Source organism: Macaca thibetana, chromosome 11 (assembly GCF_024542745.1).
Source record: "Macaca thibetana thibetana isolate TM-01 chromosome 11, ASM2454274v1, whole genome shotgun sequence".
In the NCBI taxonomy this organism is placed as follows: Eukaryota; Metazoa; Chordata; class Mammalia; order Primates; family Cercopithecidae; genus Macaca; species Macaca thibetana.
This window is the reverse complement of record NC_065588.1, coordinates 119290706-119311544: the sequence shown is the minus strand read 5'-3', so window position 1 is coordinate 119311544 and position 20839 is coordinate 119290706. Positions and strand designations below refer to the sequence as shown.

Sequence of the window (20839 nt, the reverse complement as noted above, 5' to 3'; positions counted from 1 at the left end):
TCAAGGAAAAAAAAAAAAAGAAATAGAACATTCTGGCACTCCAGAAGCCTCCTCCTCCCCCTGCCATGTGTCCCTTCTCTTCCCCCAAGAAGTAATGTCTTGACTTTTAGAGTCTTCATGTTCTTGCTTTTCCCTGGTTCTGCCATCTCTGTGTGCACCCTCGAACAGCAGAGCTCTGTGCTGCCTGCTCGGAACTTCATCTGGGTAGAATCCTGATTGGTGTGTGGACTAGCTTGTGTCTTGTGTCTCCCACTCGACATTGTGAGTCATCCAGGTTGAGGCTGGGGACAGAGTTCGTTCATTTTCATTGCTGGGTGGTAGCCCACTGTACAAATGTCTATCACAATTATTTATGCATGCTGGATATTTGGGTTGCTTCCCTTTTTTTTTTTTTTTTTTTTTGAGATGGAGTCTTGCTCTGTTGCCCAAGCTGGAGTGCAGTGGTGCAGTCTCAGCTCACTACAGCCTCTGCGCTCCCGGGTTCAAGCTATTCTCCTATCTCAGCCTCCCTACTAGCTGGGATTATAGGAGTGCGCCACCATGCCTGACTAATTTTTGTATTTTTAATACAGACAGGGTTTCACCGTGTTTCCCAGGCTGGTCTCAAACCCTTGAACTTAGGTGATCAGCCTGCCTTGGCCTCCCAAAGTGCTGGGATTGCAGGCATGAGCCACCACACCTGGCTGGGTTGTTTCCCTTTATATTTTATTTTATTTTATTTTATTTTATTTATTTAGTTATTATTTTTTTTTTTTTTTTTTGAGATGGAGTCTCGCTCTGTCACCCAGGCTGGAGTGCAGTGGCATGATCTCGGCTCACTGCAAGCTCTGCCTCCCGGGTTCAAGCCATTCTCCTGCCTCAGCCTCCTGAGTAGCTGGGACCACAGGTGCCCGCCGTAACGCCTGGCTAATTTTTTGTATTTTTAGTGGAGACGGGGTTTCGCCATGTTAGCCAGGATGGTCTCAATCTCCTGACCTCGTGATCCACACTCCTCGGCCTCCCAAAGTGCTGAGATTACAGGCATGAGCCACCACGCCTGGCCTATTTTTATTTTTTTGAGACAGGGTCTCCCTCTGTTGCCCAGGCTGGAGTGCAGTGGCACAGTCACAACTCACTGCAGCCTCAGAGTCCTGTGCTCAAGCCATCCTCCCACCTCAACCTCCCAAGTAGCTGGGACTGCAGGCACATGCCACCATGCCCAGCTAATTTTATTTTTTTTGTAGACATATGGTCTCACCATGTTGCCCAGGCTGATCTCAAACACCTGGCCTCAAGTGATCCTCCTGCCTTAGCCTCCCAAAGTGCTGAGATGACAGGTGTGAGCCTCTGTACCTGGCCTGTTTTTCAGTTTTGTTTTGTTTTGTTTTGTTTTACCATTACCAAAAATACCAATGTGGGATATGGACAATTTTGTCTATGTTCTCTGGTGTACATGAGTATGTTCTCCCAAGGTATAATCCTAAGAGTAGAAAGCTTGGTGGTAGTGGATGTACATCCCCAGCTGCAGTAGTTTCTGCCACAACAGCTATCCCCAGGTGGTTATACCAATTTATATTTTACAATTTACATTCTACCAGCAGTGAAGGAGAGTGTCAGCTGTTCCACATTTAGGTCATCTCCAGTACTCAAAATAGGCTATTCATGACTGTATAGTTTTTAGTAATCCTTTCAGGAAAGGAACCGTAACACCTGTCCCTGTGCTGGCCTAAGAGCAGGGATGCCCTGGATGGTTGCTCAGGTTGTGCACTGTCCAAGAAATATAAACTATTAAGGGAGCACCATTTACATCATCAATATAAATTATGTGAAAGCCTGGGTGTTGGCACAGAGATTCCAGAACTCCTAGCCAAGTTCTAGATGGTGGTGAGGGCCATGGGTTGTGAAATCTGCCCACACCATGTGCATGTAACCAGAGGTAGATTGTTGTGAAGTGGTGCCAAGTGGGGGGCCACCAGGCTGCTGCTCACCCAACTTTTAGAAGAGGCCCCTGGGTAGAGCTGTTCACACTTTGCAATAGGTACCACGCTTCAATTCTCAGACACCTAGCATTATCAGTCCTGAATTTTTGCTAACTGGTGAGAATGTAGTGGTAGCTTATTGTGGTTTTTTGCGTTTTCCTGATTACCGAAGATATTAAACACCTTTTCATATATTTATTGGCCATTTGGTTTTCCTTCTTCATGAATAGCCTCTCTTAATTATTTATTTATGTACTTTTGCTTTCTTTTTTTTTTTTAAGATGGAGTCTCGTTCTGTGGCCCAGGCTGGAGTGCTGTGGCGTGATCTCGGCTCACTGCAACCTCTTCCTCCTGGGTTCAAGCAATTCTCCTGCCTTAGCCTCCCAAGTAGCTGGGACTACAGGCACATACCACCACACCTGGCTAATTTTTTGTATTTTTAGTAGAGACAAGGTTTTACCATGTTGGCCAGGCTGGTCTCGAACTCCTGACCTCAAGTGATACGCACACCTCAGCCTCCCAAAGTGCTGGGAGTAAGCTATGGTGCCTGGCCTATTTATGTACTTTTTGAGATAGGACCTCGCTCTGTCACCCAGGCTGGAATTTGGTGGTGTGATCATGGTTCACTGTAGCCACGACCTCCTGGGCTCCAGCAGTCCTCCCACATCAGCACATCAGCCTCCTGAGGGACTATAGGTGCACACCACCACATCTGGTCAACTTTTTTTTTTTTTCCAAGATGGAGTTTTGCTCTTGTTGCCTAGGCCAGAGTACAATGGCACGATCTCCACTCACCACAACCTCTGCCTCATGGGTTCAAGCGATTCTCCTGCCGCATCCTCCCGAGTAGCTGGGATTACAGGCATGTGCCACCACACCTGGCTAATTTTGTGTTTTTAGTAGAGACGGGGTTTCTCCATGTTGGTCGGGCTAGTCTGGAACTCTTGACCTCAGATGATCTTCCCACCTTGGCCTCCCAAAGTGCTAGGATTATGGGCATGAACCACTGTGCACACCTGGCCAATTTTTAAATTATTGAGACGGGCTCTCACTATGTTGCCCAGGCTGATCTCAAACTCCTGGGCTCAAGCCATCCTCCCACCTTAGCCTCCCAAAGTGCTGGGGTTACAGATGTGAACCACCATGCCTGGCCTCTAAATTTAAATTTAAAAATGTTAATTTCCGTAAACATAAAACAATAAAATGCTACAAGCAAATCATATTCTCATAGTTATTATGAATCTTGTAACTAAGTCATGAGTGTCCCCCTCTACCTTACCTTTTGAGTTCCAACACATGGAGGTAACCAGTGTTAACAGTTTAGTAAATACCCTTTTCAGTGTGTTTCCTATCTTTATAGAAATATATCAGTATGTGAAGGCACATGCTGATAATTTTTTTAAACAAAAATAGAATCATGCTGTGTATATGTACCTATTGCAATTCAGTTTTTTTTTTTTTTTTGAGACGGAGTCTCGCTCTGCCGCCCAGGCTGGAGTGCAATGGCCGGATCTCAGCTCACTGCAAGCTCCGCCTCCCGGGTTCACGCCATTCTCCTGCCTCAGCCTCCCAAGTAGCTGGGACTACAGGCACCCGCCACCATACCCGGCTAGTTTTTTGTATTTTTTAGTAGAGACGGGGTTTCACCGTGTTAGCCAGGATGGTCTCGATCTCCTGACCTCGTGATCCGCCCATCTCGGCCTCCCAAAGTGCTGGGATTACAGGCTTGAGCCACCGCGCCCGGCCTGCAATTCAGTTTTAAGGATGCGCTGTCACTATTTAACCAATCCCCACTTATGGACACCTAGATTGTTTCTATTTTAATTTAATTAATTAACTAGTTATTTTTTGCTACTTACCATGTTGCAATGATATCTTCCATACTATGTTTTTTTTCATTTTGTAGATATGGGGTCTTGCTGTGTTGCCCAAGCTGGTCTTGAACCCCTAGACTAAAGAAGTTCTCCTGCCTCTGCCTCCCTAAGTGCTGGGATTACAGGCATAAGCCACCAAGCCTGGCCATACTATTATTTTTGCAGGCCCAGGTTCCTGAAATTGGAATCTAGAGATGATAGCTCCTTTAAATTGTTCTCTTAGAGGGGAAGGGACCACCGCCTGGGCAGTCTGTGACCTGGAGCCCTGCTGTGGCCTCTTGCTTCCTGAGATGGGCAAACTCATTCAGAGCAACATTCTATACTCTATTCTTCTTTCTTTTTTTCCAGGACAGGGATGGCCAGTGAGCTTTCTCTTGGAGGTCAGGGAACTTGGCTTATCCCAGAGCAGCAAATGTAGCAGGCCCCGTTTGCTGATTAGGGGAGGGTGAGGGCTTGTGGGTACAGGCAGGAGTCGCTGTTGGGGAAGAAGAGAAGCAGCTCAGTGTAGTCACTGGGCCCTGATCAGGTTTCAGGCCTGAGACTGCTGGCGTCTCCAGGCCCCAGGCAGCAAGGCTGCTGGGGACAGCTGGATGAACACATTCCTGGCCTTTCATGCCCCGTGCTTCCTCCTCCCCAGATCTCCCTGGTGAGCCAGGAGCCCGTGCTGTTCGCCCGCTCCATCACAGACAACATCTCCTATGGCCTGCCCACTGTGCCCTTCGAGATGGTGGTGGAGGCCGCACAGAAGGCCAACGCCCACGGCTTCATCATGGAACTCCAGGACGGCTACAGCACAGGTGTGGAGCTGGGGGTGGCCCCTCTCCTGGGCCCACAGGGTCACCCTCAGGGACATAACCCTCTTGAGGGTTAAGGACTGCCCTCTGCTACCTGCTCTCTTTTTGTGAAGATGGGGTCCCGCTACGTTACCCAGGCTAGACTCGACCTCCTGGGCTCAAGCAATCTTCCTGCAATCCCCAAAGGGCTGGGATTACAGGCATGAGCCACTGTGCTCTGACTCACCAAAGTATGTACTAACTAAATTATTACAGAAGCCCATACACTGGAATATTATGCTGCTGGGAAAAAGAGGAAGTAGAAGGAGGAGGAGGAGGTGGAGGCAGAGGAGGAGGCAGCTCTCCATATATCAGTATAGAAAGGTCACTGAGATATGATGCTAAGTGAAAAGAGCCAGGTGCAGAGTATAACGAGCTGTTGATTTTTCCTATTAAAGGATCAGGGAGATAAAAATAACATGTTCATATTTGCATAAAGAAACTCGATAAGGATGTGTAAGCAACTAATGAAAGAAGTTTTGGTGGGAGCAGGAGGGAACTGAAGAAAGGACTTAAACTTTTCATTATTTATAGTTTTTTGTGTTTTTTTTTTTTGAGATGGAGTCTTGCTCTGTCACCCAGGCTAGAGTGCAGTGGAGCGATCTCGGCTCACTGCAGGCTCCGCCTCCCGGGTTCACACCATTCTCCTGCCTCAGCCTCCCGAGTAGCTGGGACTACAGGTGCCCGCCACCACGCCTGGCTAATTTTTTTGTATTTTTAGTAGGATGGGGTTTCACCATATTAGCCAGGATGGTGTCGATCTCCTGACTGCGTGATCCGCCCACCTCAGTTTCCCAAAGTGCTGGGATTACAGGCATGAGCCACCATGCCCGACTTATTTATAGTTTTATATATTTTTAGAATTTTTTTTTTTTTGAGGCAGGGTCTTGCTCTGTCACTCAGGTGGGAGTGCAGTGGCGTGATCACGGCTCATTGCACCCTCAACCTCTTGGGCTCGAGCTATCCTCCTGCCCCATTTTTTATTTTTGTTGTAGAGATGGGGTCTTGCTATGTTTCCCGGGCTGGTCTCAAACTCCTGGGCTCATGCAATCCTCCTGCCTCCCAAAGTGCTGGGATTACAGGCATGAGCCATTGTGCCCAGCCTATATTTTTAGATTTTTGAACCACACGAATAGCCCCTTTTCAATAATTAAATATATACAATGTATAGGGGGGATTGGGGAGATGTTGATCAAAAGATAAAAATTTTCATTTAGGAATAAGGTCAAGAGACCTGTTGACTATAGTTTTTTGTTTGTTTGTTTGTTTGTTTAATTGAGACAGTCTCACTCTGTCGCCCAGGCTGGAGTGCAGTGAAGCAATCTCACCTCACTGCAACCTCTGCCTCCCAGGTTCAAGCCATTCTCCTGCCTCAGCCTCCCGAGTAGCTGGGATTACAAGTGCCCGCCACCACGCCTGGCTAATTTTTTTTGTATTATTAGTAGAGACGGGGTTTCACCATGTTGGCCAGGCTGGTCTCGAACTCCTGACCTCAGGTGATCCGCCCGCCTCGGCCTCCCAAAGTGGTGGGATTTCAGGTGTGAGCCAACATGCCTGGCCAGCTATAGTTAATAACAGTGTACTGTGTACTTGAAAATAGCTAAGAGAGTAGATTTTAAGTGTTCCCTCTAAAAATAAGTGATAAATATGTGAGACAATGCATATGTTAACTGGCTTGATTTAGCCATTCCACAGTATATATGTATTTCAGAGCATCACATTGTACACCATTAAATATGAACTATTTTTACTTGTCAATTTAAAATAATTTTTAAATAAAAATATACTAAATATACTATTTTTTAAAAAGTTACCTAATTAATATGAACTTAAGTGGTTCTAATTAATTTATATAATAAATATTTTAAAATAATGTTTTAGAATTAAATAGAGGTGGCAGTTATGCAACACTGTGAATGCACTAAATGTCACTGGATTATTCACTTTTTTTTTGAGATGGAGTCCCGCTCTGTCACTCAGGCTGGAGTGCAGTAGCGCGATCTCAGCTCACGGCAACCTCTGCCTCCTGGGTTCAAGTGATTCTCTTGCCTCAGCCTCCCGAGTAGCTGAGATTACAAGCATGTGCCACCACACCCGGCTAATTTTTTGTATTTTTAGTAGAGACAGGGTTCGCCATGTTAGCCAGGATGGTCTCGATCTCCTGACCTTGATTACACGATTACAAACGTGAGCTACTGCGCCCAGCCCGGATTATTCACTTTACAATGGTTATGTTTATGTTATGTCAGTTTTATCTCAATGAAAGCAAAATGAAATAATAAAGAGCTGGTGGCATGTCCAGGTGCAGTGGCTCACGCCTGTAATCCCAGCACTTTGGAGGCCAAGGCAAGAGGATCGCTTGAGGCCAGGGGTTTGAGAACAGCTTGGGCAGTGTAGTGAGAGCCCACCTCTATAGAAAAATATTTTAAGTTAACCAGGTGTGGTGGCATGCACCTGTATTCTCAGTTACTCAGAAGGCTGAGGCTGGAGGATTGCTTGAACCAAGAAGTTTGAGGCTACAGTAAGCAATGATTCACTACTGCACTCTAGCATGGGTGAGAGAGTGAGACCCTGTCTCTAAAATAGTAATAATTTATTGACTCCATTTCCTGTGGATGGACATTTGAGTCTATTTGTTTTATTTTTTGCAATAACAGTGCTGTGAGTCATGCGTGACCTGTGTCTATATTGTTGTGCATGGGAGGAAGTTGGTCCATGGGGAAAACTGGTCCAGGTGGGCTTGCTGGGCCATAGGCCGCACATCTGTGGTGAATACACACAACCTTTGCACTGCACAGACTCAGACCCAGGGTGATGGCTGCAGCTCTTCAAGCCATGGGACTTGCTCCAGCTCCCCTTCTCCAGGAGGATGGGTGAGGGCCTGTCTCCCCGCAGCCTCACCTGCACTGTGTACTGTCAGATGTTTGGGTTTCTGCCAAATGAATGGGTGAAAATTGGTAACTTGGTATCAATTCGCATGTAGGCTTAATCTGCATGCCCCTGATGAGTTGGGTGAGGGGAACATCATTTCATGAGCTTTCAAGCTGTGGGTTCCAGCCGGCCCTTTGCACAGCTGCAGGGCAGGGCCCCTCACTCTTCCCCAGGGCTGCCCGGCCTCACCTGTTGCTAAATTGTCTCTGTGTCTCCACCATACAGAGACAGGGGAGAAGGGCGCCCAGCTGTCAGGTGGCCAGAAGCAGCGGGTGGCCATGGCCCGGGCTCTGGTTCGGAACCCCCCGGTCCTCATCCTGGATGAAGCCACCAGCGCTTTGGATGCCGAGAGCGAGTATCTGGTGAGTCACAGGGCGGTGGGCAATGCCGGGGCAGGAGCGGCTCCAGGCGGCCAGAGCCCCCATCACCCTGCAGATGGGTGCTGAGAAGAGACGGGCCCCAGAAGCTCTCCCAGGCTGTCAGCCTCCTGGGCTGGTGAATTCCTGGTGTTGAGAGTGGGGAACCAGGAGCCATTCTGGGCCCAGCCTTCAGGCTCAGGCAGAGCTGTATGGTGTGGGGCGAGAGAAGGAATCAGAATGGGGAGACCTGGGTCGTGAGCGGTGGCTCACGCCTGTAATCCCAGCACTTTGGGAAGCCAAAGCAGGTGGATCACCTGAGGTCAGGAGTTGGAGACCAGGCTGGCCAACATGGTGAAACCCCGTCTCTACTAGAAATACAAAAACTAGCCAGGCGTGGTAGCACATACCTGTAATCCCAGCTACTTGGGAGGCTGAGGCAGGAGAATTGCTTGAACCTGGGAGGTGGAGGTTGCAGTGAGCCGAGATCGTGCCACTGCACTCCAGCCTGGGCGACAGAGCCAGACTCCATCTGGCTCAAACAAACAAACACAAACAAAACAGGCACGGTATGGTGGCTCACGCCTGTAATCCCAGCACTTTGGGAGGCCAAGGCAGGCGGATCACTTGAGGTCTGAAGTTCGAGACCAGCCTGGTCAACATGGTAAAACCCTGTTTCTACTAAAAATACAAAAATTAGCTGGGCATGGTGGTGTATGCCTGTAACCCCAGCTACTCAGGAGGCTGAGGCAGGAGAATCACTTGAACCCAGGAGATGGAGGTTGCAGTGAGCTGAGATTGTGCCACTACACTCTAGCCTGGGCGACAGAGTGAGACTCCATCTCAAAAAAAAAAAAAAGGCCAGGCGCGGTGGCTCAAGCCTGTAATCCCAGCACTTTGGGAGGCCGAGACGGGTGGATCACGAGGTCAGGCGATCGAGACCATCCTGGCTAACACGGTGAAACCCCGTCTCTACTAAGAAATATAAAAAACTAGCCGGGCGAGGTGGCGGGCGCCTGTAGTCCCAGCTACTCGGGAGGCTGAGGCCGGAGAATGGCGTGAACCCGGAAGGCAGAGCTTGCAGTGAGCTGAGATCTGGCCACTGCACTCCAGCCTGGGCTACAGAGCGAGACTCCGTCTCAAAAAAAAAAAAAAAAAAAAAAAGCCTGGGTGCAGTGGTTCACACCTATAATCCCAGCACTTTGGGAGGCTGAGGCGGGCGGATCACCTGAGGTCAGGAGTTCAAGACCAGCCGGGACAACATGGTGAAACCCCATCTCTACTAAAAATACAAAAGTCAGCCAGGTGTGGTGGTGGGTGCCTGTAATCCTAGCTACTTGGGAGACTGAGACAGGAGAATAGCTGGAACCTGGGAAGCAGAGGTTGCAGTGAGCCAAGATTGTACCATTGCACTGCAGCCTTGGCAACAGAGCGAGACTCCGTCTCAAAAAACAAACAAACTAACAAAAACAAAAAACAGAATGGGGAGACCTGGACTAGCAGCTCCGTCCTGCAGTTTATAACCGTGTGACCTCAAGCTAGTGCTTCCCCTCTGAGTTTCATTCTCACTGGTCAGGTGGGCCCAGTCATGTATTTGTAGATGGCTAGCAATCTCAGTCTATCCGCGGATTGATGCACTTATTACACAGAGAGTTCCTGAGCTCTTTCCAGGCACCAGGCACCAGGCACCGTTCTGGGGTTATCGTGGTAGGCTGACCAGACCAAGACCCTTGTCCCCACGGTGTTTCCATTCCAGTGGGGAAGGCAGATAAGAAACAAGGAATGCCAGGCGTGGTGGCTCACGCCTGTAATCCCAGCACTTCGGGAGGCCGAGGCCAGCAGATCACGAGGTCAGGTGTTCGAGACCAGCCTGGTCAACATGGTGAAACCCCATCTCTACTAAAAATACAAAAATTAGCTGGGTGTGGTGGCGGGCACCTGTAATCCCAGCTACTTGGGAGGCTGAGGAAGGAAAATGGCTTGAACCCAGGAGGTGGAGTTTGCGGTGAGCCAAGATCACACCACTGCACTCCAGCCTGGGCGACAGAGCAAGACTTCGTCTCAAAAAAAAAAAGGAAACAAGCATGCATTCACCCCATGGCCTGTGCTGCGAAGCAAATGAAACAGTCTTGGGGCACCAGGAGACTGGGAGGGGACACCGTTGTCAAAGATGAGCACAGCTGGCCGCCAGCAGAAGTCATAGAAACAGATTTTATGCAGTGACTCCTGACAGTGGGAAAGGAGCCGTGTGCCATCCCAATTTGGTGGTGACGGGCATTTTAAAGGGAGAATGAGGGGGTAGGGAGCGGAGCAGGAAGAGGCCCCCAGGAAAAATAAAAGCAAGCCCAGGGGACAGCCAGGAGGCCACCTGTGTCTAGCTGTCCATTTCAAGGGCATGGCTTTCAGGTCCTTAAGAGAGACACTTCTGAGATACAGGAGATCACATACACATCTCAGAGGGACAGAGGAAGGAGTCACAGTTGTAAGCCCTTTTTAGTAAACACTCCAAGAAAAAGAGGTTGGGGCCAGTCAGCAGGTATTGACTAAAACACAGCAAATTCTCCTTGCCAAGCTGAGCTTTCTCACACAGGCACTTGAATGGGGGCTGTGGTCATCCCAGGGATACAGCTTTCTGCTGCTAGAAGCCATACTAGAGTTTGGTTACTTGGCACAGTGGTTTGGATGGAGTCACCATGTGCCAAGAGCTCTGTGGTTCTCACCGTTAGAACCAAGGCCATCAGGTGCCATCTGAGCTGAGACATGAAAGAAAAGAAGTCAGTGGTGGAGAGTTCTGGAGGTAAGAACGTGCCAGGAGGAAGGATCAGCAGGTGCAAAGACCCAGAGTGGGGAATGAGCTTGGCAAGTTCAAAGCCTTAAGGTCAGTGTGGCTGGTGGGTGGGGATTGAACGGAGAGGGGTGAGGACAAAGTCGCAGGGAGGCAAACTCCTCGGCCTCTAGTACGGAGTTTGGATTGTTTGTAAAAATTAATAGGCTTTATTTTTGTTGTTGGTTTTTTTTGTTTTGAGACAGGGCCTCACTCCGTCACCCAGGCTGGCGTGTAGTGGCACAATCACAGTTCTCCCGGGCTCAAGTGATGCTCCCATCTCCCAGCCTCCTAAGTAGCTGGGACTACAGCAGCACGCCACCACACACAGCTAAATTTTTGTATTTTTTGTAGAGATAGGGTTTCGCCATGTTGCCCAGGCTGGTCTCAAACTCCTGAGCTCAAGGGATCCACCTGTCTTGGCCTCCCAAAGTGCTGGGATTAAAGGTGTGAGCTGGCCGGGCGCGGTGGCTCAAGCCTGTAATCCCAGCACTTTGGGAGGCCGAGACGGGCGGATCACTAGGTCAGGAGATCGAGACCATCCTGGCTAACACGGCGAAACCCCGTCTCTACTAAAAACACAAAAAATTAGCCGGGCGAGGTGGCGGCGCCTGTGGTCCCAGCTACTCGGGAGGCTGAGGCAGGAGAATGGCGTAAACCCGGGAGGCGGAGCTTGCAGTGAGCTGAGATCTGGCCACTGCACTCCAGCCTGGGCGACAGAGCGAGACTCCGTCTCAAAAAAAAAAAAAAAAAAAAAAAAAAGGTGTGAGCCACCGCTTCCAGTGGCTTTAGTTTTTAGAGCGGTTTTAGGTTTAAAAAAAATTAAACAGAGGCTGGGTGTGGTGGCTCACACCTATAATCCTGGCACTTTAGGAGGCCAATGCGGGAGGATGGCTTGGGGCCAGGAGTTCAAGACCAGCCTGGGTAACATAGTGGGACACCTGTCTCTACAAAAGAATACAAAAATTAGCTGGGCATGATGGTGCATGCCTGTGGTCCCAGCTACTTGGAAGGCTGAGGCAGGAGGATTCCTTGAGGCCAGGAGGTTGAGGATGCAGTGAGCCGTGGTCACGCCATTGCACTCCAGCCTGGGCCACAGAGAGAGACCCTGTCTCAAAAAGAAAAGAAAAAGGAGGGAGGCTGGTCACTTGAGGTCAGGAGTTCGAGACCAGCTTGGCCAACATAGCGAAACCCCACCTCTACTAAAAATACAAAACAAAATTAGCTGGGCATGATGGTGTGTACCTGTAATCCCCCAGCTACTTGGGAGGCTGAGGCATGAGAATCAATTGAACCCACGAGGCAGAGGTAGCAGTGAGCTGAGATCGCACCACTGCACTCCAGTCTGGGTGACAGCAAGACTTAGTCAAAAAAAAAAAAAAAAAGGCGGGGGAAGGGAGGGGCCAGAAGACTGCAGGGCCAGGGTAGGGCTGATCCCTCATTCACCAGGTGCCTTCCTGGCCCTGAACTGTCTCCCTTTAAGAAAAACCCAGGAAACTGGCCATCCTTTATGAACTGAGCCTCAAAGAGGTTAAGCTTCAGCCCATAGGCGGTGGCATGGAGCGCGGTTGCGGGTGGGGCGTCTGTGCCATGCAAGCCAGGTCCCCACTGTCCCCGCAGATCCAGCAGGCCATCCACGGCAACCTGCAGAAGCACACGGTACTCATCATCGCGCACCGGCTGAGCACTGTGGAGCACGCGCACCTCATTGTGGTGCTGGACAAGGGCCGCGTAGTGCAGCAGGGCACCCACCAGCAGCTGCTGGCCCAGGGTGGCCTCTATGCCAAGCTGGTGCAGCGGCAGATGCTGGGGCTTGAGCCCGCCGTGGACTTCACAGCTGGCCACAAGGAGCCTGCAGCTAACGGCAGTCACAAGGCCTGATGGGGGGCCCCTGCTTCTCCTGGTGGGGCAGAGGCCCCGGTGCCTGCCTGGCAGATGTGCCCATGGAGGCCCCCGGTGGCCCCCAGCTGCCCTCCAAGCCCAGGCCTCCAGCACTGGAGGGCGACCTGCCATGTCCCATGGATCACCGCTTCCTGCATCTTGCCCCTGGTCCGCGCCCCATTCCCAGGGCACTCCCTACCCCTGCTGCCCTGAGCCAACGCCTTCACGGACCTCCCCAGCCTCCTAAGCAAAGGTAGAGCTGCCTTTTTAAACCTAGATCTTACCAGGGTTTTTACTGCTTGGTTTGAGGCACCCCAGTCAACTCCTAGATTTCAAACACCTTTTTCTAATTGGGAGTAATGGCGGGCACATTCACCAAGATGTTCTAGAAACTTCTGAGCCAGGAGTGAATGGCCCTTACTTAGTAGCCTGGGGGATGTCAAGAGACTAGGCCGCTCCTCTTTACCCCTCCAGAGAAGGGGCTTCCCTGTCCCAGAGGGAGACACAGGGAACGGGATTTGCCGTCTCTCCCTCTTGCCAGCTCTGTGAGTCCGGCCAGGGCGGGTGGGGAGCATGGAGGGCATCTGTCTACCATCGCCCGCTGCCAATCTAAGCCAGTCTCACTGTGAACCACACTAAACCTCGACTGGGGGAGTGAGGGGCTGGCCAGGTCTGGCGGGGCCTCAGGGGTGCCCCCAGCCTGGCACCCGGCGCTTTCGCCCCTCATCCACCCACCCCTGGCTGGCAGCCTCCCTCCCCACACCTGCCCCTGCGCTCTGCTGTCTGGAGGCCATGTGGATGTTCATGAGATGTGTTCTCTTCTCTCTTTGGTGGATGGGATGGTGGCAAAGCCCAGGGTCTGACTTTGCCAGAGGTTGCAACACGTTGGGAGAACCCAGTCAATAAAGTGTACTACCTCTTACCCCTAACCTCTGACTTCTTCTTGGGCCAACTGCCTCATTGCCCAGTTAGGTTTTTCTACCAGACCACAGCTCTCCTCTCAGCCCTCTCTGGTGGAGTTGCAGAGAGACGTTGGGTGGTCCAGGGCCTCCTCCTGTGTCTGGGAGCCCCATCTGCGCTCCTCCCATCCCAGGGTCTCTGGTGCAGGCATTCCTGTCTGCCTGTCTCCACGGGGATTGTGCAGGGGAATAGAGACGTTGCCTCGAAATCCCAGGGGCCGCTGTTCTTCCCGTGACAGCTGAACTGAGGCCCAGCAAATGCCACCTGTTCTTTTCCATCGGGGTCCAGGCACCCAACACCCACCCCAATCCATGCAGCAAAGAAATATTACCCGGCAGGACAGCTCAATCAGCAGGGAGGTTTGGGCCCGGACACGGGAAGACCCCTGCGGTGGTTATTGTTACTTGCTGAATTGTGAAGAAGTCCGGGTCGCAGGAGGAGGGCTCTGTGCCAACTGGTAGAGTAGTATTTCAATTTATTTTTTCTTTTTTTTTTGAGACAGAGCCTTGCTCTGTCACCCAGGCTGGAGTGCAGTGGCACAATCTTGGCTTACTACAACCTCCACCTCCCAAGTTCAAGCGATTCTCCTGCCTCAGCCTCCTGAGTAACTGGGACTACAGGCACCCATCACCACACCTGACTCATTTTTGTATTTTTAGTAAAGACGGGTTTCACTTTGTTGGCCAGGCTTGTCTCGAACTCAGATGACCTGCCCACCTCGGCCTCCCAAAGTGCTGGGATTATAGGCGTGAGTCACCATGCCCGGCCAGCCTTGCCTTTCTCTTATAAAAGCACTTGTCATTGGATTTAGAGGCCACCTAGAGAGTCCGGGCTAATCTCCTCTAGAGGTCCTTGACTCATTTGCATCTGCAAAGACCCTTTTTTCCAAATATGGTCACTTTACAGATTCAGGGGTTTGACAAGGGAAGCTTTTGGGGCCACCACTCAGCCTGCTACAGAGGGGAACTCGCAACCTTGGTTGAAGGCAACCTCAGGACTTCCTTTTCGATTTTAGGAAGCAGAGGGGGTTAAGTTTTCAGAGACTTAGCATATCTTCAGATGTTTCCAGAGAAGTTGGAAATTCCAATTTTCATGTGAGATCAGCTGTTTTTTATGTATTGGCTCAAATTATTTTGACAAAACCAAGGACAACACGGCACAGGTGTAGGGGTGCTCTCCAGCCTGCGGGTCTCTAGTTTACAGCGTCAGTGTTGGATATTCCTGTTCTGCAAAGTCCCTCCCAAGCAGCTGGCCCCAGCCCAGCCCCGTTCCAGTCTGAGCTCCTCTCCCATCTGCCCGTCTCTTCTCATCCCTCCACTTTCAGGCTGAGAATTCCAAATTCTTCTCCCTCTCCAATGGAGTCAGCTCCAGCGCCTTGATTTGTAAACCCACACCCAAAAGTGTGCCATAGGCAGACAAAAGAACCTTCCAGAGACTGAACTAGCTTCTTTTTAGTAGATACATAGGAGTTTTAGAAAAGTAATGTTTAGGCCAGGTGCGGTGGCTCATGCCTGTAATCCCAGCACTTTGGGAGGCCGAGGTGGGTGGATCACGAGGTCAGGAGTTCAAGACCAGCCTGGCCAACATGGTGAAACCCTGTCTCTACTAAAAATACAAAAATTAGCTAGGCGTGGTGGCGCACTCCTGTAGTCCCAGCTACTCGGGAGGCTGAGGCAGGAGAATTGCTTGAATCCAGGAGGCAGAGGTTTCAGTGAGCCGAGATCGCCGTCACTATACTCCATCATGGGTGACAGAGCGATTCTGTCTCAAAAAAAAAAAAGTTTAATTTTGAAATAATTTTAGATTTACAGAAAAGTCACAAGACAATACAGAAAGTTCCCTATGGCCCGCCCCTCACAGTTTCCTCTTGTCTTAAAATCCCACGGTACTGGGGTATATTTGTCACAACTAGGAAACCAACACAGCATGTCACTATCAGTGAAACTGCAAGCTGTATTTGTGTGTCACTAGTTTTCTCACTAATGTCCTCTTTCTGTTCCAGGGTCCCACATTACATTTAAGATAGGAGTGGTTTTTTGTTGTTGTTTGTTTGTTTGTTTTAGAGGCAGGTTCTTGCTCTATTGCCCAGACTGGAATGCAGAGGTGCTGTCATGGCTCACTATAGCCCCAACCTTCTGAGCTCAAGTGATCCTCCCACCTCAGCCTTCAGAGTAGCTGGGGCTACAGGTGAACATCACCATGCCCAGCTAATTCTTTTTTTTTTTTTTTTTTTTTTTTGTAGAGACAGGGCCTTGCTCTGTTGAACAGGCTGGTCTCAAACTCCTGGCCTCAAACAATCCTCCCACCTTGGCCTCACAAAGTGTTGAGCTTATAGGCGTGAGCCACCACACCCGGCCAGAGATCTAATGTTTTCTTTTGTTTGTTTTATTGTGGTGGGGTGTTTTGTTTTGTTTTTGAGACAGGATCTCTCTCTGTCATCCAGGCTGGCGTGCAGTGGCACAATCTTAGCTCACTGCAACCTCTGCCTCCCTGGTTCAAGCAATTATCCTGCCTCAGCCTTTTGAGTAGCTGGTACTACAGGCGCCTGCTACCATACCCAGCTAATTTTTTTGTATTTTTAGTACAGACAGTGTTTCACCATGTCGGCCAGGCTGGTCTTGAACTCCTGGCTTCAAGTAACCCACCTGCCTCAGCCTCCCAAAGTGCTGAGATTTAGGTGTGAGCCACTGCGCCCATCCTAATGTTTTTAAAATTGTTTTTACTGCAGCAACATGCAGATGATATAAAACTTATCATTCGTGACATCTAGTACATTTATGATGTTGTGTAACCATCATCATTATCCAGTTCCAGGACATTTTCGTCACCCTAACACAAAACCCTATACCCATTAACAGCCACTCCCCAATTCTTCCTCCACACAGCCCCTGGCTGCCAGCAATCTAAAATCTGGCTCTGCAGATTGGCCCCTCTGGCCTTTTCATGTACATGGACCCCCATACTATGTGGCCTTTCGTGTCTGGCTTCTCTCATCATGTGTGCAAGGTCCAACCATGCTGTGGCATGAATCAGCACTTTATTCCTTTTTATGGCTGAATAATATCCTATTGCATGGCTAGGCCACATTTTGTTTATCCGTTCATCCGTTGGTAGATATCTGGGCTGTTTCCACGTTTGGACTATTGTGAATAGTGCTGCTGGGAACATTCATGTTTTGTTGTTGTTGACGGGAGTCTCACTCTGTCGCCCAGGCTGGAGTGCAGTGGTGCGATCTCAGCTCATTGCAAGCTCCGCCTCCCAGGTTCACGCTATTCTCCTGCCTCAGCCTCCCGAGTAGCTGGGATTACAGGTGTGAGCCACCGCGCCTGGCCCAACATTCATGTTTTTTTGTGGGAGTTTGCTTTTGCCTCTCTTGGGTAGATGCCTGGGAGTGGAATTGCTGGGTCCCGTGAGAACTCTATGCTCAACGTTTTGAGGAACTGCCAGACTGTCTTCCACAGCAGCTGCACCATTTTGCATTCCCACCAATAATCCACAAGGGTTGCAATTTCCCTCACGTCCTCACCAACACTTGTTATTTTCTGGTTTTGATTTTTTTTTTTTTTTTTTTGAGACGGAGTCTCACTCTGTCGCCCAGGCTGGAGTGCAGTGGCCGGATCTCAGCTCACTGCAAGCTCCGCCTCCCGGGTTCACGCCATTCTCCTGCCTCAGCCTCCCGAGTAGCTGGGACTACAGGCGCCCGCCACCTCGCCCGGCTAGTTTTTTTTTTTTTGTACTTTTTAGTAGAGACGGGGTTTCACTGTGTTAGCCAGGATGGTCTCGATCTCCCGACCTCGTGATCCGCCCGTCTCGGCCTCCCAAAGTGCTGGGATTACAGGCTTGAGCCACCGCGCCCGGCCTGATTTTGTTTTTAATTATCACCATCCAGGGCTGGGAATGGTGGCTCGCACCTGTAATCCCAGCACTTTGGGAGGCTGAGGCAGGCAGATTGCTTGAGCCCAGGAGTTCAAGACCAGCCTGGGCAACGTGGTAAAACCTCATCTCTACTAAAAAATCCAAAAACTAGCCGGGCATGGTAGCACACACCTGTGGTCTCAGCTGTTAATGAGGCTGAAGTGGGAGGATTGCTGGAACCCGGGAGATGGAGGTTGTGGTGAGGTGATATCATGCCACTGCACTGCAGCCTGGGTGACAGAGTGAGACCCTGTTTCAAAAACAAACAATAAAAAATTGTCACCATCCTGGTGGGTGTGGAGGGTTATGACTTTTAAAGCTGACTTTTTTCTGTTACAATTTAGCAAATGTCACTGTCCTCCTTCTGTCCCACACAGTGTGCTAGGTAAACCAGGAGAAAGTCATTGCAGTCGAGGGCTTTGGGGACAGCACAGTTGGCCAGAGAGACAGACGAGGAAACAAGCAGGGATGAGAGAGAATGAAGAGGAGCACGGCGCTCCAGGACTGGCTTAGTCCTGGTGCCCGAACTTAGTTTACTCTGTCATTGTTTCTTTCCCACATTAGATTTTGTCTTGGTCACTGCTGTATTCCCCAGTGCCTAGAACAGTGGCTGATACATAGTATGTACTCAGTAAACAGCCATTAAAGAAATGTTTGAGCTGGCCGGGCGTGGTGGCTCAAGCCTGTAATCCCAGCACTTTGGGAGGCCGAGACGGGCGGATCACGAGGTCAGGAGATCGAGACCATCCTGGCTAACCCGGTGAAACCCCGTCTCTACTAAAAAATACAAAAAACTAGCTGGGCGAGGTGGCGGGCGCCTGTAGTCCCAGCTACTTGGGAGGCTGGGGCAGGAGAATGGTGTGAACCTCGGGAGGCGGAGCTTGCAGTGAGCTGAGATCCGGCCACTGCACTCCAGCCTTGGCGACAGAGCGAGACTCCGTCTCAAAAAAAAAAAAAAAAAAAAAAAAAAGAAATGTTTGAGCTGAGCATAGAGATCCATGCCTGTAATTCCAGCTACTCAGGAGGCTTAAGTGGGAGGATCGCTTGAGTCCACGAGTTTGAGGCTGCCGTGAGCTATGATCGTGCCACTGCACTGCAGCCTGGGCAACAGAGCGTGACTCTGTCTCTACAAAACTTGAAAAAGAAAGGGATGACTGAACTCTTGGACACACCATAACACAGTGTGAAAACAATGAATACAGTCCAATCACCTCAGTTAACAGACAGGGAAACTGAGGCCCAGAGAAAAGAAATGACTGCGGGGTTATAAATGTATTCAGCAGAATGGCTGAGGCTGGAACCCAGGTCCCCAAACTCCCTGCTGTTGCCTTTGTCTGGAGAGTGTATTTCAGTTTCCAACTTGCCAGGGCTAAAGACAACCCCGATCCCAGGAAGACAGCAGCCCAAGTCAATGGCTGAGGCAGCTGCTGGGCCATGAGAGGTCCCTGAGGTGCCTTGGGGTCCTAGGAGCCCACAGGGACCCTGGTTATGACTTCAGGATGAAGATGTGCACGAAGAAGCTTGCGGGGCAGAGCCCCTTCCCCATGCCCCCTGCTGTCTGCTGCAGCTCCCCTGTCAACTGGACTGGTCTGTGTCAACTTTACCCCGTGTCGGCAGGTTCAAAAGCCACGCCTGAGAAAACAGAAACAGCACAGAGGAGGGCTAAGCCCAATGACCCTGGCTCTTCAGGGTTTTGTTCCAGACCTATTGGGGTCATAAATCCCTTTGGAAATTTATGAAAATTCTAGAAACTCTCCCTAGAAAAATACCCATACACATAAAGCATTGTATGCAATTTGTGGGAAACATGGTATTTTACAATTCCTCTGTAAGGGGGCCCTGAGTTAAGGACCATTGCTCCACTGGGATTAACAATTAAGAATTTAAGAATTAACCAATAAGAAGTATTGGTGTGGCCGGGCGCAGTGGCTCACGCCTGTAATCCCAACACTTTGGGAGGCCGAGGCAGGTGGATCACGAGGTCAGGAGATTGAGACCACGGTGAAACCCCGTCTCTACTAAAAATACAAAAAAAACTAGCCTGGCATGGTGGTGGGCACCTGTAGTCCCAGCTACTCGGGAGGCTGAGGCAGGAGAATGGCGTGAACCCGGGAGGTGGAGCTTGCAGTGAGCGGAGATCGCGCCACTGCACTCCAGCCTGGGTGACAGAGCGAGACTCCGTCTCAAAAAAAAAAAGTATTGGCATAAGGCAGGACACAGTGGTGCACGCCTGTAGTTTCAGCTGCTCAGGAGGCTGAAGCGGGAGGATTGCTTGAGCCTGGGAGGTTGAGGCAGCACTGAGCCATGATTGCACCACTGCACTCCAGCCTGGGCACAGAGTGAGACCCTGTCTCAAGAAAAAAAAAAATTGCCAAGCACTGTGGCTCCCAACTGTAGTCCCAGTACTTTGGGAGGCTGAGGCAGGTGGATCACTTGAGTCTAAGAGTTAAAGACCAGCCTGGGCAACATAATAAGACCCCATCTCTACTAAAAACTTAAAAAAAAAAAAAAAAAGAAGAAGAAGAAGAAGAAGAAAAATTAGCCAGCTGTGGTGGCGTGTGCCTATAGTCTCAGCTACTCCGAAGGCTGAGGTGGGAAAATCGCTTAAGTCCAGGAGTTCGAGGCTGCAGTGAGCCCGTAATTGCGCCACTGCACTCCAGCCCGGGTGATAGAGCCAGACCTTCTCTCTAAATAAAATAATAATAGATTGGAAGGCTACACAACCAATTCGTGTTGGAGTCTGGGGATTGGAGACAAAAGCATGAAGATATGCAATACCTTACTTCTTTAAGAATAAAAATAGAGGCCGGGTGCGGTGGCTCAAGCCTGTAATCCCAGCACTTTGGGAGGCCGAGACGGGCGGATCACGAGGTCAGGAGATCAAGACCAGCCTGGCTAACATGGTGAAACCCCGTCTCTACCAAAAAAGACAAAAAACTAGCCGGGCGAGGTGGCGGGCGCCTGTAGTCCCAGCTACCCGGGAGGCTGAGGCAGGAGAATGGCGGGAACCCGGGAGGCGGAGCTTGCAGTGAGCTGAGATCCGGCCACCGCACTCCAGCCTTGGCGACAGAGCGAGACTCTGTCTCAAAAAAAAAAAAAAAAAAAAAAAAAATAAAAATAGACTTGGCCAGGCACGGTGGCTCACACCTGTAATCCCAGCACTTTGGGAGGCTGAGGCGAGTGGAACACTTGAGGCCAGGAGTTCGAGACCATCTTGGCCAGCACAGCATAACCAGTCTCTACTAAAAATACAAAAATTAGCTGGGCATGGTGGCACATGCCTGTAGTCCCAGCTACTCGGTAGGCT

At 50.2% G+C, this 20839-nt stretch overlaps 2 protein-coding genes across 4 annotated transcripts in view; one reads left to right on the top strand and one right to left on the bottom strand.

The window, feature by feature from the left end:
* The window catches only part of ABCB9 (ATP binding cassette subfamily B member 9), a 39577-nt gene extending 25991 nt beyond the window's left edge, over positions 1-13586 (top strand). For both annotated transcript variants that reach the window (XM_050747912.1, XM_050747911.1), the window contains 3 exons: positions 4470-4629; positions 7822-7958; positions 12397-13586. In XM_050747912.1, coding sequence (XP_050603869.1) covers positions 4470-4629; positions 7822-7958; positions 12397-12657 — 558 coding nt within the window. In that variant the 3' untranslated portion in view covers positions 12658-13586. The remainder of the gene's footprint in view (positions 1-4469; positions 4630-7821; positions 7959-12396) is intronic.
* The window catches only part of ARL6IP4 (ADP ribosylation factor like GTPase 6 interacting protein 4), a 124869-nt gene that overhangs the window by 41065 nt on the left and 62965 nt on the right, over positions 1-20839 (bottom strand). The window lies entirely within an intron of this gene.